The sequence below is a fragment of the Mytilus edulis genome, chromosome 1 (genome assembly GCF_963676685.1).
Source record: "Mytilus edulis chromosome 1, xbMytEdul2.2, whole genome shotgun sequence".
In the NCBI taxonomy this organism is placed as follows: domain Eukaryota; kingdom Metazoa; phylum Mollusca; class Bivalvia; order Mytilida; family Mytilidae; genus Mytilus; species Mytilus edulis.
This window is the reverse complement of record NC_092344.1, coordinates 89750283-89769934: the sequence shown is the minus strand read 5'-3', so window position 1 is coordinate 89769934 and position 19652 is coordinate 89750283. Positions and strand designations below refer to the sequence as shown.

Genomic DNA, 19652 nt, shown 5'->3' with positions numbered 1-19652 from the left:
TTGACACAAGTCAAAATATAATAAAAAGACACAATTTACAGACAGTTTGTCCTAACAGCATGAACAGTGTATCTCCTTAATACAAACCAACATATGATAAAAAATAAAAAAAACAATTTACAGAAATTGTTTCACAAATAACTGTATTTCCTAATATATTCTTATAATTTTACTGTCTCATATAACTAAATGCAAATGGGAAATTTTAAGATAACAGTCCTGGCAAGCTGGGAGTCTGTCAACTTCCTCTGAGTAATATTTGGTCATCTCAATGGTAAACGCATGAATTCCTGGTTTTAGGTTGTCCTTGTATCAGCTTAAATGAGCGTCATAATTACCTTTCCCATTTGTCCATTGTTTCCATATAATATGAACTGTTATTCTTTATGCGATATGTAATGAGCTGTGACCCACAAGCCCTGTACAAAATATAAAATAATAAACGGCAGTTATTCATGATCATTCTCAAAATATGTCATTACATGATCAGTTGTGAGACAAATAAACATGACTGAAGGTTAGAAAATTGTAGTTTTTGTTGTTGACTGTCATCTCACCCATTCTTAAAAGAGCATGTTATGCTAGGGTGAACATTGCTTTGAATAGAAGTTGATCATTCCTATAAGATATTGTCTGTTTGAATGCATCTATTAATTGATTCAAAATCGTACTAGTGATTGGAAGTCTCATATCTTGATTTCTTTCCTAGTGCACTGATTTCAGTACCTTATTGATAATGAATGAATGAATCAGTTGGATAAGGCCAATTATTAATTACTGTTTTGTGTGAACCTATAAGGGAGCTGAACTGGTATTTTACAGGTTGAAGATGAGTGGTTGAAACCGCAGTTGAAACATCTGTGTTGAAACTTGCATTTATCACCAAACTTACATCCTAAACCCTTATGAAAAGAAAAACATACTCCACTTGGCCAGAGAGTATTTCCACTTTTGTTATTGTCATTCCCAGTTATAACCTTTCCTTGTAATTTTGCTCTTAAATATATTTCTAGGTGTGTACTCGCCCATTGCGCTTCTCCTTTTTCTATTAATTTCCTAAATTCAATATCATAAAATTGCCAGTTCCCCCCTTCTCGTGACATTTCCATGATTATTTCCATATGGTGGGGAATTACAGACCCTAAATCAAGGGTTTTAGTGCAAATTATTGACGTAAATTTATTCCAGGCTGATAGCCATTGGTTTAGAGTTAATGTTTTCTTGTTTCGTTTTTCTGTAATGGACAATTCGGGGTTGTCCGCCTCATGAACCAGTTGTAATTTGTATTTTGTCTCATCATTTTCCAATAGGGAATTGAAGTTAATATACTGTCCGGCCCAGATCTGTTGTTTTATTTTATCTGTTATGTTTCCCCCTGGCAGGTGCCATTAAGAAAATCGAGACTGCTGCCCAGAGGAAGAAAACTTCAATTGATATACCAAGTGGGCCTTCAATCCCTCCAAATAATGCAACTAACAAAGGCTGATTGTCCCCCAACAATTTGTTTATCAACATTTAGTTGTACAGCCAGAACCTCTGGGCTGACAACTACATTGTTACTGTCATTGTTTTGCCCTCCAATACCTTGGATGTTTCTGTTCAGATTGTCCACATGACTTTGGACCTCAGCCGCCTGAACATCTGAATTGCCATTATTTTTTGAAGCTATCTTGTCAAAAATTTCCTCCATCCTCCTTTCCATACGGCTAGATACCCTTTCTGTTACCCTATTGGTCAACTCCTCCATGACATCTGGTGATATAACTGTTGCATTATTTGGAGGGATTGAAGGCCCACTTGGTATAGCAATTGAAATTTTCTTCCTCTGGGCAGCAGTCTCCATTTTCTTAATGGCACCTGCCATTCCATACGAGGATTGTCTTTTTTGGAGGCATTGTCTGGAATATACTAATGTTAACTTAATACAATACTTTCAATCATAAATAATATAATAATAGGACTATTTTGTTTTATTGAATTTGTCTATTTATTTTTCTTTGAATTTCAGCTTGATTATTCACGTTATTGTTAACCTGTTTGAATAATTATATAAATCTGGACGATACTCATCCGTTAAATTGTTTGTTTGTATTCAATAATGCAAGTTTCTGCTTTGTGTTGTTATCTTGTATTAATTTATTGTTAGTGCCACTTGAACCATGATTATGCATCATTGTCATTTTTGTTGCGATTATCCACCGGCAGTTTACAAAATATAACAAAATTTTCAAGTGCGGTTCAGATACGTGTAAATTTCCGTTCCCTAATTTAATCTCTTTGCAGGCATTGATAACTGCTCCTCTTATTGACTTGTATAAATGGTATTAACCTTTCGTATTCAGATGTACTCCATCGGAAATAAATTTATCTTTGCATGAATATTTATGTGTCGTGTCATGATCCCGAAAGATAAATTTCGAGGATTTTTCAACCTCGTTTTTTATCATTTTATTTATTTCTTGTGCTTTTCCGAATTACATATTCTTGTATGCCCCATCTCTGACACTTGTATTTTCTCGGTTGTATCCATCTTAAGGTGGCTCGGGACTATTCGACTGCGCATAGTTTCACGCATGAATTACAAAAGTATTTGTTGTAAATCAGATATAATTTTTTTAAATATTTTGATTGATTAGAAATGTTAAATCATTGTAATTATGTGACTTATAGAATATTTTCGTTATTATTCGTATTTGTAAAAGGGTCAAAATGACATTTCACCCATTTTCACCATTTTCCCGCCAAAATTTGGATTTTAAGGCAAAATATTTTTTTTTCCTTATCGGTGACCTATGTTTTTTATTTGCGCATTCTTTGAAGCTATATTTCAGCTTTTTATATTACAGTTTTGGACCAATTGTCATAAAACGTTTTTTTTATATTCCGATAAAAATATGTCAACACCTCTATTTTCCCTATCATTTCATTGAAAAAGGGTCCCTTTAACATACCTATTTAAAAGTAAAATTTTAAGCTTAAATGGTCCGTGACCCCCTATTTTTTTTTTAACCAATTTGATTCACTTTCTGTAAAAAATAAAATAACAAGAAATGCGGCACTTCTGATAGAAACTTCGAATAGTCCCGAGCCACCTTAAAGACTTTCTTAAATCAGAAATTAAAATATTTTATGAAAATTGAATGTCACCAAATTTCTGTGTGTTCTTCCTTTGGCAGTTATTTGGAAAAGAGGCTGGATATCAAAACATGTGCTTGAAGTAGCGCCCTTTTATCAATTGAAAAATTCCAATGAGTTTCAAGTTAGGTAATCACATATGTACCATCCGTAACTATTTTCTACATATTTCTAAAATTTACAAAACATGATAACACAAGACTGAATACAATTAAAATTTAGTCTTCCATTGTACCATAAAGTCACCTATGCTGCACATAAGTGTATTTAATTGTTACTTAAATGAAAGTAAAGGTGACATATAAACGAAAACTACTCTTCCAGTACGTAATTCGATATAGATGCTTACGTCATTCGGAAGTTGTTTATGTTTGTTTGTATTTTACCTTCGAAAATCCATTTAAGATTTGTTTATTTTGCTGCTTATTGAGTAAGTAACATGTTCGTAAACATAACTTGTCTTTGAATTTCTTCATGAAAGTTCAACTTATAAAGTATCATCACTATATCTTACTGTTGATTTGTGTTTCGCTTTTGAAAACACTATAGCTAAAATGTAACCCTTATTTTTTTTTTAGATCAGATTCAAAAATACAATGAAGGCGGTAAGTTAAAGAAATATTAAATATATAAAACTTTTGACTAGATGGAAAAGAACATTTCTTTTATTTCACAAAAATAGAAAATCATGCCAGGCAACTCTCTTGAATTAATTTATCTTTCTCATATTATTTATCATTTATTTTGCCTTTTAAACGTTTTTGGATTCGAGCTTCAACGACGAGTCTTTGTAGACGAAACGCGCATCTGGCGTAAATACAAATTAAAATATCTATGACGAGGTATTTCACAAATCACATGCTTCTTCAATCTTCTGTCAATCATACTTCTACACCGTTCTCTTCTTTTTCCAAGTGAAAATTACGTTTATTCATTCAACCTTGCTATGAACTAATTTAAATTGGGTTTTTGATTGTACTCTCAATATCTTCTTAATGCTTTTGAGTATTGAATTATAAATTAGAAACTCACTTTGTCGATTAACTTTTTGGATGCATTTCGTTTCCTTTACATTAACCTATGAATTAAGCACTAACCCGTACCATAATTGAAAATATGTTTTGATTATATAAAAGTAAAATAGTTAGATAAAGCCCCTTTTTGACTCTTGAAATAAAAAAGCCAAAGGTATTATCAATCTGTAAGTAACATATTTCTTGTACCAAACAAACACATTTACCCTATATATATAAATCAAAATGGCCGTCTGTCTGTCAGTCTGTCCATTCGTCTGTTTGTCTGCATGTCCGTCTGTCTGTCCGTCCGTCTGTTTCTGTTCGACCTCTTCGTTCCCTTGTATAACTTTTGTACCGTATTGCCGTGTTGCATCATGGAGTAAGACTCTGTCATATATAACAGTCATTATATATATTCAGAGCTGTCTTTTTGGTAATTTTATTGACGTAATCATTCTTGTACCATTATAATTGTCGTTCCCGTTAAAGTTTTAGAATTGTGCTAGTTCATATCGCACATTATTGTATGTATTTAAAGCATATAATTGAACTCTCTGTTGTAATAAGCCATATAACCTATGTCAAAGTTTTAGAATGGTGCAAGCGTCTTAACTGTTGTTCGGTTTGACTTTTTTATTGTATAAATTTCAAGATTATAATACAGCCCGTAACAGAGAAGTGATCGAATTGATGTTTCTTTACCGTCAAAATTAGCTACGTTACCGACAAACTTAATTGAGTAGTGACCGAACTATTGGTACTTTAACGTTAAAAAGATTGACAATGCTGACAAACTTTCATGTGTCGATAATCAAGTTTAATATTGATAATATTGAAAATAATTCTAATAATATGAAACAAAATATGTCCATGCACCATTTCGATTGGGCGAAAAGTAGTCATTTCTTCAAAGTCAGAACAGAAAAAAAAAGATTTATGGAACGACGTCTTGATAGTATTATTTCCTTTACAATTTTACCCAAAACTAAAAGAAATATACTGGTAAACAATTAAAAAGGTGTTTGATAGGAATGAAGTCCTTTATTTTTTCGGACTACAATGTGTACCGTATGTGTTATGGATTTGAATTCAATCAATAACTTTGAAATGTTTTCTCATATGTATACACAAAGGGGAGGACTTGTATTTGTACTTCTGTTAGAATATGTCTTCGTCCGTTTCACATGCCAAACTTTTTTCTAGTACAGTTTAAACGAGAAAATTTAGTTGAGAACTTTTTTTAAATATGACAAAATAACGAGCAAAACTATTTCTTGCAATGGCACACACAGAGAATATTTTTTTTTAGTAAAAATCAGTAAAAAAAAATGTTCTCCAAAATATCCATGGCCAGGAGCTGATAGTTTTTAGCAGTGTACAAATGAAAATCGTCCGGAAAACTGCGCTTGCTGTCATTTTGAGGGATCATGCAACATTTCACCTATTACCCATAAACAACATAGGTTCTCAATTACTAAAAAATTTCTAAAAGATAATTTCAAATCAGAGTAAACATATTAACTTCCTTATATCCAGTCGAATTTGTCTATAGGTTACACAAAGCTGGTTCTTAAAACGTTTGTATCAGGGAAAACATTTTTCTTTGACTTCTAAAACATGTAGGGGAAACGGATTTCCTAACGATTCACATATAATATTCCGTATTTCTGATTTTTTGTTCGATAGCGTAAATTATACGACTTTTTTTTATACGTGAACTTGTGCCATTAATTTTTGCTGGTCTTTAGGAAGACAATTTACAATTGTGCAGTGAACGGAGGCACTTATACATAACCTTATAATTCTGTTTGGAAACAAAAATAAATTCCCAATATATAAATATACATGTATTATATGTCGTGTACATGATTGGAATTTGTAGATATAACTACCACACAGAAAAAGTATCATGGATTTCGAGGCTTTCATATTCAAGGTTTTGAATTCTACCCTTGTTGAAAACATGTGGAGACCTCTACAGTTCCTTAATACATCAATTATTTTTTTGTAAATTGAGTGCCGTCTCCGTGAACATGCTAACACTTAAGTCATATCTTTTCATTTTCATATTTTTTTTCCATATTTGTCTCTGATGTCTTGATTGTTGGAACGAATAGTGGTATCTAACAATATTTATGAAAACTTTCTGAGAATTATGAATATTTCTTCTCTGTCAGATATGGATCATTACCAATGATAAAATGAAATGCCGTACATCACATCGTATAGAGGTTTAAATTTCAAATATTCGTCAATAACTAAGAGCAATTTTGTCTTCAACATTTCAAATGTTAAAGGGTACATTTGTATTTTTTACTTCGATTTGAAGGAAATTTATTTCAGTTTTTTCTGTGTCAAAGTATAGGCATGTCGGTATTGCAACAATGTATGATTGACATAATCCCGGGGACATAATAAACAGATAGCTATGAAAAAGAAAAGATATTATGGGGTATTCTGTATCAGACGAAAGAAAAACTATTACAGTGTTGAATCCCATAAATATTCACATTGCAAGCAAAAGCAGTATATAATATCTACATTGAGCCGTGAAATCGATGAGGTCATGTTTATTGTAGAAACGTTTTACCGTTAAAATGAAAATGCCAATGACAGAGGTTGATTATAAAAAATGTTTTACTGTGTTAAAAAAACTTAAACAATGAAAACTTACACGTTGCACATTAAATATTTTGTCGATAAAGAAAATTAAATTATGTCACTTCTGAAATAAGTTTGTCGATAACGTAACTTATGCTGACGGTAAAGAAACGCGAATTCGATCACTTCTATGTTACGGACTGTTGTTTAATCTAAGAAGACTAAAAGATGATTCATTTAACATCAGAATCCTGCTGAGGAAGGATATCTGTTATCCGAAATATTCATAAATAATTACATTTATAGTTACCTTTTTAGCTCACCTTTCCTAAAAGAAAATGTGAGCTTTTGCCATCACTTGGCGTCCGTCGTCGTCCGTCCGTCGTCGTCCGTCCGTCGTCGTCCGTCCGTCGTAAACTATTTCAAAGATCTTCTCCTCTGAAACTACTGAACCAATTCAAACCAAACTTCATCTGATTGATTCCTAGGGTATCTAGAATAAAGTTTGTGTTTTAATTCCCATTTCATCAAAAAACATGGCCGCCATGGCTAAAAATAGAACATAGGGGTAAAATGCAGTTTTTAGCTTATAACTCAAAAACCAAAGCATTTAGAGCAAATCTGACAAGGAGTTAAATTGTTTATCATGTCAAGATCTATCTGCCCTGAAATGATTTCAGATGAATCGGACAACCCGTTGTTAGGTTGCTGCCCCTGAATTGGTAATTTTAAGGAATTTTGCTGTTTTTGGTTATTATCGTGAATATTATGATATATAGAGATAAACTGTAACAGCAAAAATGTTCAGCAAAGTAAGATTTACAAATAAGTCAACATGACCGAAATGGTCAGTTGACCCCTTTAGGAGTTATGGCCCTTTATAGTCAATGTTTAACCATTTTCCGTAAATCTTAGTTATCTTTTACAAAAATCTTCTCCTCTGAAACAACTGGGCCAAATTTAACCAAACATGGCCAAAATCATTATTAGGGTATCTAGTTTAAAATTGTGTCCGGTGACCCGGCCAACCAACCAAGATGGCCACCATGGCTAAAAATAGAACATAGGGGTAAAATCAGTTTTTGGCTTATAACTCGAAAACTAAAGCATTCAGAACAAATCTGACATGAGGTTACATGGTTTATCAGGTCAAGATCTATCTGCCCTGAAATTTTCAGATGAATCAGACAACCGATTGTTAGGTTGCTCCCTCTGAATTGGTTATTTTAAGGAATTTTGCTGTTTTTGGTTATTATCATGAATGATATTATTATAGATAGAGATAAACTGTAAACAGCAAAAATGTTCAGCAAAGTAAGATTTACAAATAATTCAACATGACCGAAATGGTCAGTTGACCCCTTTAGGAGTTATGGCCATTTATAGTCAATTTTTAACCATTTTCCGTAAATCTTGGTTATCTTTTACAAAAATCTTCTCCTCTGAAACTACTGGGCCAAATTTAACCAAACATGGCCAAAATCATTATTAGGGTATCTAGTTTAAAAATTGTGTCCGGTGACCCGGCTTACCAACCAAGATGGCTGCCATGGCTAAAAATAGAACATAGGGGTAAAATGCAGTTTTTAGCTTATAACTCAAAAACCAAAGCATTTAGAGCAAATCTGACACGGGGTAAACTTGTTTATCAGGTCAAGATCTATCTGCCCTGAAATTTTCAGATGAATCGGACTACCCGTTGTTGGGTTGCCGCCCCTGAATTGGTAATTTTAAGGAAATTGTGCTGTTTTTGGTTATTATCTTGAATATTATATTATAGATGTAGGTAAACAGCAATAATGTAATGCTTGGGGTATACAATGTTTTATTATACTTTCATCATAAATTATATTATGAACATGAGACAAACGAAACATTTCAGTGTGTCCATTCTTGTTTTTGCTTTTGAAGAAGATATGACAGAATCGAAGAACCATTTATGAAAATTGAAAACCCAAAATAATCATTGATGGAAGATTTAAGCAAAAAATTTAAGGTGAGCTATTCAAGCTCTTGAGAGCCTCTTGTTTTGTATTTGGTGTTGTTGTGTACACTTTTTTAGGCGTTTATATAATTTATTTATTGTGTACATGTATAAATAGTCCCGTTTGTTCTAACATACAATCCAGTCTTTACTCTCCTTTCACGTTTGATCCGTGCCAATTGGCAAATTATTGCCTAACACCCTAAATAATCCAAGATCTTTCCCAATCCTCCTGTCTTAGCTTTTCGGAGACCAGCAAGTCTGAAAGACTTATTTGTACGAGCTGACGTCTCCTCAAATAAAAGCTGTTCAATTGCAGGATGGTGCAAGTGATGTGGTAACAGACGATGTCTGACTTGTCAACAAATACTAAATACTCAAACATTTACTTGCCACTCGACTGGGTCTGTGTACACTATATTTTGAAATGTAACTTGCAAAACCCAGAATGTTTTATACCTCCTTCAGTGTCGATGTGGCATGCAGTATGTTTGCGAGACAGAGCAGCCATTCAACAAACGCATGAATGGTCATCGAAGTGACTACACTTGCAAGCCCGACCTACCCGTGAGTCGTCATTTGAGATCACCTGGGCACGCCCAAGCTGATCTCAAAAACCTTACCTTCACAATCATAGACCACAGCGAGGGTTGGTCGAACGACTCGGGAAAGATTTTGGATAAGAAAGTTAAGGATAGTTTCTCCAGAGGGCATAAACGAAAAAACATAGAATGAGTACTCATTTTCCTGTCATCACTTGTTTCCAGTACTGGCTTTATAGTTTGAAGATTTTTTTTAAATACTTAATTAAACTGGTATTTAAAAAAAGTACGTAGCCACCTTATTAAATAAAACTTATTTTTCTAATCATTATTAAACTGCTATTCGTTTGGGAGGCTTAAATATGAAATTTATGTTGCAATTGACCTACCGTTGTCAAATTTGAAATATTATACCAACTTGGATCGGTTAGGACATTTTTTATTTTTTTATTTGGGGACTGCTCTCCATGCAGTCATAACATCTCAACTGTCACAACCTTTGGAAATTTAGAGTTGTGTCAGTTCACATCGCAAATAAATATTTTTATTTGGCATATCCCTGTAATCTTTGCGCCGTGTTTGGAAAATTTAAAATTGTACCAGCGTCTGTGATGTCCGCTTAAATTGTATAAACTTTCAAGATTTTGATAGTGTCTCAATTTGAATATACTGACATGATTCATTTGACATCGTGCTATTACCGAAGAAAGATATCTGGTATCCGAAATATCTAATATTGGGTCATTTTATAGTTATTTAATGGTGATGTTGTACCCTTTTTGACTTGTTATATATATATTATATTTTGTAGTGTACAGAATCTTATAACATGATCCATCGCCCTACAAGATTAATCGTTGACTATTTATTCAGCCATTTTATATAATTTGCGAAAGTTGACATTGTTGGGTTGATGTTTAGACGAGTTGTGTATATATATATACTGGTATACAAAAAAGTCCGGTCACTATGCCCTTTGTCCCCTATGATAGTTATTATAGAAGGAACAATTTTATTCATAGATTTTTCGAAAGCTTTCGACACATTAAAATGGAATTTTATGTATCATACTTTAGAATATTTTGGTTTTAATAAACGCTTCATAAATTGGATAAAAACCTTGTATACAAATATAAATAGTTCTATATTTAATAACGGCGGGATATCTGCCCCTTTTAGACCCATAAGAGGTATCCGGCAGGGTTGCCCGTGCTCTTCTTTACTTTTCGTAATGTCAGTAGAAATAATGGCTAACCAACTAAGGCAAAACAAAAATATGAGAGGCATAGAGTTAAAAATTGATAGTAAAACACATTGCTTAAAACTCTCGCAAGTGGCTGATGATACAACTCTATTCTTTAAATCTTAAGAAGAAATCCGAACAGCATTAAATATAATCGAAATTTTTGGAACTTTTTCTGGATTACAACTTAATAAAAATAAAACGGAAGGAATTTGGATTGGTAAACTAAAGCATTGTATAGAGATAAAGTAGATGAAATTAATTTCACGGACAAACCTGTAAAAGTACTATGTATATATTTCGGCATTAATAAAAAAGATTGTGAAAAATTGAATTGGGATACTAGATTTAAAAAAAGAGTCGAAATCTGATTACATCGTTGAAAAAAAGAAACAACCATGTTAGGTAAAATTCTAATAGTTAAAACTCTCATTATACCACAATTTACTTTTTTAGCAAATGTTACAGTTTTAAGTAAATCAAAAATACTTGATTTAGAGAGAGAAATCTTTAGTTTCATATGGAATAGTAAGAAAGTTAAAAGACATACTTTGGTAGCAGATTACAACCAGGGAGGGCTAAATATGACCGACATAAAAAGCTACTTCTCCTCTCTTAAAATAAGATGGGTCTCTAGATTGCTACAGGCAAAACCAGAAAATTGGACATTGATACCAAAGCTATTTTTAAATAAATTAGGAGAAAATTTCCTCATTTTTAGAATGAATTAAAACAACCAAACTTTAAAAATACTAGATCACATAACTAAGGATATTCCAGAATTTTACTTGGAAATAATAAAAAGTTGGATTTTATTTCATGAAACGAACAACACAGAATTGAAAAACTTTGTCGAGATAAGAAAGCAAGTTATCTGGGGTAATAAATTTATAAAATTTCAAAACAAGCCGCTTATTATGCATAACTGGTTCACAGTGATTTCATTTATATTAATGATATTATTGACGATAATGGAAAAATTGCCCAAGATAAAATATTTAAAAACTGCGAAACACTAAAAATTGGATAGCAGAAATTTCAAAAGTCAAAAACTCAATACAAACCTCATGGCTAAAAGCTTTAGCTACGGAAGAATCCATCAAATCAAAAGTAAATTTTAACAGATTATTTATCAATATAAACAAAGAAGACATTGAAATTGAAAATTTAAGCAACAAAAACGTGAATCAATTGCTAGTTCAAAAAAAAATTCTCCAAACATTGGCATAAATAAATGGAAAAATGAATTAGAAATAAATTATAATTTTACCAAATATATGTTTAAGTTTATACACCAACATTTAAAACTGAATAAACCTAAACTGTTTAGATGGAAATTAATAAGTTGCATTTTACCGAATAGAGAAAATCTCTACAAATGGAAAATCGACACTAGTCCGTTTTGTCAACTTTGTCAATTATCAGTCGGAAACCAGGTTGAAATAAAACAAAAGAATCGAAGCTCTTTGTTAGAGAAGGCGATAAATGCTTACTGTAATGTTTACTATAGTGACAAAAGATTTAAAAGTTAATAAAAACAAACAAAATTACAATTTTCTTCTCAATTATGAAGTGGTTTTTTTTAAAACACCATTTGCATAAGTTTTCAATTTATCTAGTACATAGTTAAGTAGAACAATTAGATATCAAGTCGACGACATGGGTATCTTTCAAGTTGGATGTAGAAAATGCATAACCTCCGACTTTTTTTTTTATTTTTTCCACGGACGGAAAACATATCAATCTATTAGTTCAGCAATTTTCGTGTCTGCCCTTCCATTATGTGACTCAAGATAAAATTCCCAAAAAGGGTAACAATTGTATCGAAAGGAGAAAATCGAGTGCACCTTTTTATGTTAGGGCGTGTTTGGGTTGAATATTTTGTCTTGATATCGTACAAAGCAAGACTATCTCATACATCGTCTCGCTTCAGATTCTATCATTTTTATATGTCAAAGCTACAGGTTGACTTTATTACATAAAAAAATCACAGTGCTTAAAGATGAAATATATGGGTCAAGTGAAATACCTATCTAATGAATCACAAAAACAGAGTAGGTGTGTTCGAAGAGCTATTCTTTTTTAGAAAGTGCTTGACGACAGTCAAGTTGGATGATGAAAATGCATATCTTTGAAAAAGATTTTTTTGTGTGTGATAATATCAGATTATTACATGGCATTTTTCATATCGCATGTATTATCAGCCCTAGGTTCAATATCAGCCCAAGAGCCGCATAGGGTTTATTGTCTTCAACCACTAACAAAATTTAGTCTGCCCCTCCACGAAATATTTAATGATAATTTATTAAAATGTTTATGAATTTTCGAAAATTCTACCTGACAACCGATCAGACAATAATTTAAAGTTGAATCAATGCAGACAAGATCATTAACTGAAGCTCATTAGCTAGTTGATACATTTGTCTTTTAAAATACAACTGACAGATAAGGATCGTAATAGTGCAATGTGGATAACTTTATCGGTTTTCAAGGGCAAAATTGGCCGCGCGTCATCCCTACAATGGCTTCCATTTCTACGATTGTGAAAATGAACTGGCGTAATGGGGAGATAATTTTGACGAAGTAGAATCCTGACTGTTATAGGATTTGCTATCTACAAATCATATTATGTATTCAATCAAAGAAATAAATCTACTAATGTATTCAATCTATTTAAATCTGAATTTGACGAATACGTAAGATCCTACAATATACAAGAATATACTACAGTCCAGGCCCGTAGCCAGGAATTTCCAAAGGGGGGGGGGGGGGGTATTTGGACTCACAAACTTGTCACAATTCGAACAGAACGTTGACTTTAACGGTGCTTATTTGTTTTCAAGGGGGGGTCGTCCGAACCCACCCTGGCTACGGGTATGCAGTCCAAGTGCTTCAAAACTTTAATTTCTCCAAAAGTAAAACACTTTTAAGATATTTCTAGGACACTTCAACTAATATGAATAAAGAAATGACTCACCTAATATGTTCAAAACCAAATAATTACATTAGATGTATGTTTCATTATAGTACGTGATTCTGATTGGCTGACTAGCAATCTCGTGATATTCCTTAATCAATTGCATTACACAATGCAACTTTTCATTCATGATGACACGAGATCCCACAATAAAGTGCACAGATAAATGAAATAAAAAAATTGATAAAAGGCGTGTTTTCATGATCATAAAGGTAAAAATGTAATTATAAGTATTGAATGCCTTTTTTTGTAACTTTATAGGGTTGTAAAAGCGTTGACCGTGCGCACATTTTTAGTATGAAGCGCTTCCCGCTTCCGCGCTTCATACAAAATGTACTTCGGTCAACGCTTTTACACCCCAATAAATTAACAAAAAAGAGAATTCAATTTTTAAATAAAGACGATATAAAGTCGCCAAATTCAACATACATCCTTTAAAAAGCATGCTCTCTCACCTTTAAACAAGGTAAACCATCCGATCAAGAAAATCGATATCCAACACTCTTAAATCATGTAATTTTTAAACAGATAAATTGACACCAGACAATCAATTTCGGATAAGTGTATTATATGGGCGTTATATAATTTGATTACATGTATTGAAGAAAAGTATATCCTTAATTTCAGATCAGTGTATTGAATTGTATTATATCTATTATTATTGTATTTTTAATTGCAATATTCTAATATAATATATAAGAAAATAATACTTATCTATATGAAACATGATCATTCAAAACTACACGACGTACAGTTGAAAGTACGTGTTGTTTAGCTAAGATAGCACGATGTTTATATCATAATAATATCACGATAAGCTGGCCATACAATATGCTCACTACATGACGTACGGTTGAAAGTATGTGATGTTGAGCTATGATAGCACGATATTATATCATAATAATATCACGATAAGCTGGCCATACAATATGATCATTCAAAACTACACGACGTACAGTTGACAGTACGTGTTGTTTAGCTAAGATAGCACGATGTTATATATCATTATGACGTCACGAGAGGCTTATCATACAATGTGTTGACTTGAAACTACACGATGTAAATTTGAAAACTAATGCAACAACGTTTGTAACGTTCATTTTGATTGGATAACGTCACGTTTTTATATCAATTGACAATTGATGCTATGGGACGTACGCGCAAGCGCAGACGGCATATGACAGATTTTAATTACATGTTTTAACGTTGTTTTCTGTCAGTTTCATTAGAATGGAGATAACAATATTGTATTTTAAGCTCCGACGGTATCAATTAGGGATTTGATGCCGTCGGAGCTTAAAATACAATACAGTTATCTCCTAAGTAGTTTGGTCTTGACTTGAAACAGTACAATGCTAAGTTATAAAAACAGAACGTAAAGTCAAAATAAAACAATGATAGGATGACATATACTTGTGCAGAATTGAAGATTTTTGGTGATGACTTCGAATATAGTACAAAAGTTGGATCGTTTTTATGTTAAATTGAAAGACAATAATGATGCATTAAAAATTACAGAATTATGTGAATTGAAACTGCAATTCTATGGAAAAGAATGAGGGACAAATCCATTTTTTCTTCTTCATTTGCAAGTTGAGTATTAATGAAATTTAACTCAAGAGGCAAAATGATATACGAAGAAAGTTTTCCATATTAAAATTCATAAAGCAAAAGAATTACCCATCGCTATATACTACACTTGAATACAGTTTTGCCGTATATTTTACATGTTTTCTTTGGATTTGTTTTTTTATGATTTAAACCCAGATTTTTTTTTATGAACAACATGTAAGAAAATATTTATCTATATTGTGTGTCAATATAAAAATACAACATAATATTGTGGCAATCATATTTCCGTGTATCTGTTCCAAGTCAGGAACTTCGTCGGTAATTGTCATAACTTAATGTTTTTCGTTATTTTTAAGAATGAGGGACAAATCCCCAGGATTTTTTCTTCTTCATTTGCAAGTTGGTGAATATTAATGAAATTTAACTCAAAAGACAAAATGATATACAAAGAAAGATTTCCATAAATTCATAAAGCAAAAGAATTACCCATCGCTATATATTACACTTGAATACAGTTTTGCCTTATATTTTACATGCTTTCTTTGGAATTTTTTTTTATGATTTAAACTCAGACTTTTTTATGAACAATATTTAAGAAAATATTTATCTATGTTATGTGTTGATATATACAACATAATGTTGTGGCTTTATAAGACTAATGACTGTAAGGGTCAAATTTCTACTCATATAAAATCACTTCTAATCTTAAAAAACAAAGATTAAGTGATATGACAAATACTACGCTATAACTTAAGACTGAGAGGATGAGAGCTATATGAGAATGTGACCCCGGGCCTTGTTAGAGGTATCTGAAAATTTTAATGTTCTTTTTCACGAAATAAAACACTGAAAAGAATCTGGACTTAATCAAAACCGATGCGATTACGATTTCCATAGAATGTCAGAGACGGGTTGTCGACTAATTCGTTGAAAATTCGGCTAGCCAAGTAAAGTATGTCTTGTAACAAAGCAGGGTTTATTCATATTCATATCACATGTTCTCGTCCTGATATGCATGTAATATTTGTCACTGTACGTAAAACGCACCCTTTTCCCCAAAATAAAACCACAAAATCTGGACTTAAATCAAAACTGATGCTATTTGGATGTCCATAAATTGTCAGAGACGGTTTGTCAACTAGTGTATTAAAAATTCGGCTAAGCAAGCACAATATGTCTTGTACAAAGCTAAGATTTATTCATATTCATATCACACTTACATACTCTCGTCCTTATATGCATGTAATATCTTCCACTGTACACTAAACACAAATACATTATCATCAATTCTTTTTTATGAAAAGGAGCCTTATTACTCCTATTTACTTTTATAAATTGTTATTTGGATGGAGAGTTGTCTCATTGGCATCCATGCCACATCTACCTATATCTATTTTGAGCACGTTTATAGATTTGACACCCTGAAATTCATGTGTTTTTTTTTAGTTCCTCGAAAATCATAACACATTCCTTCTTTATTTGCAAAATCGCCAAGTGACGGGTGCAAATAAAGAAGGAATGTGTTATAATTTTCGAGGAACTCCAAAAAAAAAAACCACATGAATTTCAGGGTGTCAAATTTAGTTAATATACTGCAGTTTGGCTTTTGATTTTTTTTCTCTCGTTTATTTCGGCTAATGAGTTTTTGTCATGACATTGTCAGTTTGGTTAAGAGTTTTACTATCCCTTTTGTATCCCTCGCCTCCTTTTATCCATTTTTGTGTATTTTTATTCGTTTTTTTTCGATTCTCCCCTCCCCCTGAACAGTATAATAGATAGATAATTGAAAACAGAAACCCTTTTGAACAAAGGAGATCTACAAGTAACTCGACGTGACCGAAATTTTAAATTTCTTCCTCATAAGAGATATTGCCCTTAGGGTAGATCGGGTGTCTTCCGTCATCTTAGGTTCTCATATAACACAACACAATCGGTCTAACGTGAGGGTACCCAAATTGCACCTATTTTGACAGTTTTTTAACCTACATTTTTTTTTTATGCTTCAGACAAAAGTTTTCCTTGTATGTTTATTTTGTAGATGTATCAATAATTCATTATTTACTATATGGTTTCACCAATTTAGTTTTGAATCCGTATGGAAATCATAGAAAAATTGGTCTGAACTGACCTACAAACCATCAATGCTTCCGTAATGAGGAGTACCCAAATTGCATCCATGCCTAAATTCGCATCGTGAAAAGTCTACTAACAGAGCTTTTGTTTAATTTCTTCAAATATTTTGAACAATTGGATATTAGTCCATGCTTACTCTTCAATTTTTAAGAAATGGATTCTTGTAACATATTGTATTTGCTAATTATAAAAAGATGACGGTTTGATGACGTCGCATGGCGACCTTTCCGTACATTTTGGTTTTTCGGTAAGCACTTCATCTGCTGATAAATACTGTGAACGATTTGTGTATATCTAAACATGTTTACCTATGTTGAAAGACGTGCATAGTATCAAATCATAAAGATACAAATTGTTTAGTCCTTAGTGAGGCTTGTATAGGGTATATTGGGATACGGGATATTTGCCATTTTAATTTTAGGGATATGGGATATTTGTCCTAAAAGTAAATGGGATATGGGATATTGATGCATTTATAAGGATATTGAATTTTTAACATGAAAAAAAATAAGTGGAATTTAAAAGTTAAGTACAGAAATATTTACATCTCACTTGATAAAATTGCCCCAAAAAGTTTAATATTAAAGGTCATTTTAGTGCTTTGTTGATTTTAATTGAGTTAATGGTCGTTTTATTTAAAAGTCATCCAAACCCAAGCGAAAAGTATTGATCTATTTTCGATATTTATATGCTCATATGTACTGATACTTTTAAAAGTATTTGTTTTGCTTTCCATACTTCGTTCCTTATTGTTAATTTTCCTTTTTTGGATGGTGATGTTCCTTTTGCACTATCTTTACTTACAGTGTTTGTATATCACAACACCTCCGCTATGTCCATGCCTGTTGTAACGATTTGGATTTTAATGAACGAAATCTATGTATTACTGGTAAATAATATTAAGTCAGGAATTTAGTTACCACAAATCACTTAAAATCTTTACTAAATTCTAGATTTGGTTTTGAAGTTTGGTTCTACCTGTAAAAAAATTATTTCAAACGGGATAGCACATCCTCATTTTTACGGAGATGTTGTTTACCGTGCCATTGGATGTTGGATGTGTAATGATTGATAATTTAGTCTCAGATGCATTACTTTTTATTAGTTTTAATTGGCTTTGAACTAGCTGTCAGTAACTGCAAGTACTCTCAGATATGTACTTAATGTCTTTTTGTTGATGGGATGTACAAGTACTCGGTCACGTCCACTCTCTGTTTTTGTTTAGATGTATTTCTATTTGTATCAATCTGATGAGTTAAGCCTTTTTCAACTGATTTGTATAGTTGGTTCTTATGTTGTACTGTTACACCACTGTCCCATGTTAAGGGGAGGGTTGGGATCCCGCTAACATGTTTAGCCTCGCCACATTCTGTATGTATGTGCCTGTCCAAAGTCAAGAGTCTTTAATTCAGTGGTTGTCGTTTGTTGCTGTTGTAGCAGGAACAATTCTGCCTAAGATTCGGGGATGCGGACCACAGCTAATTCTAGTTTGTAAACTGATGTGTGCGGAAAGCGACTGATGCCAAAAGTGATGCGCTATAATATATCTATAATACTAAAATTACGAGGTCAAATTTGTTAGCCGTCATCACGTTAAAACGACGAATCAAAGAATTCAGCTTTATATATAACTAATATAGTACAAAGGTGTAGATTAAAAATTACACCACTCCAGGTCCTTTTGTTTTCCACGTAATTAATATTGCCAATAATTAAGAAGTTCCGGATCGAGTCCGATACCGATACCAATAGTATATTCACCTGTTACCTATTACCTTATCTGTACGTTCCGCATCTAACAGGTGCACCACCAAACGGTGTATTTAGGATTATGCTATATACACGGATCATAATCACAGGGTTGACACTACTAAATTCAATCATTGTCAAATTGTTACCTATTGTAGTATTTTAATCAGTAAGACTTTCTAAGATAATAATACGATACTAAAAATCTGGACGAACCGTTTTCAATTTGTTAGCGGGCATGACATACAACAGTGAATCAAAGAATTTAACTTTATCTATAACTAACATAGGACAATGCTGTTGATTAAAAAATACTCCATTCCAGGACCTTTTGTTATCCAAATAATTAATATTACCATTAATTGATAAGTTCCAGTTCGACGGGTTCAAACAGAAATATTCGAAAGCAGAGAAAACTGTGTATCTTATAATCGGCATGACTTTATCAGATAAAAAATAATACTAAAAAAAGGCTTGCGCATAGTTATAATTATACTTTAATTCAGTCACGGACCCGCCTCATATCACGGGTGTGTTCTAGTCTAAGTAAATGAAAACCAAAAACTGAAAACAATACATAATTTAATTAACAAAATGCAACTTTTATCTTCTAATGCCAAAATGTAGAAATGGAGCATTCAATGACTTCAAATTAACCCGTACTAAGGAGGCATGTAGCTAATGCACTAACCTAAACGGT

At 32.5% G+C, this 19652-nt stretch overlaps 1 protein-coding gene across 2 annotated transcripts in view; it reads left to right on the top strand.

Annotated features, from left to right (window-relative positions):
* LOC139494230 (uncharacterized) overlaps positions 1–19652 on the top strand; it is a 74486-nt gene that overhangs the window by 29022 nt on the left and 25812 nt on the right. For both annotated transcript variants that reach the window (XM_071282402.1, XM_071282408.1), the window contains exon 3: positions 3714–3740. In XM_071282402.1, the coding sequence (XP_071138503.1) occupies positions 3714–3740 (27 nt within the window). The remainder of the gene's footprint in view (positions 1–3713; positions 3741–19652) is intronic.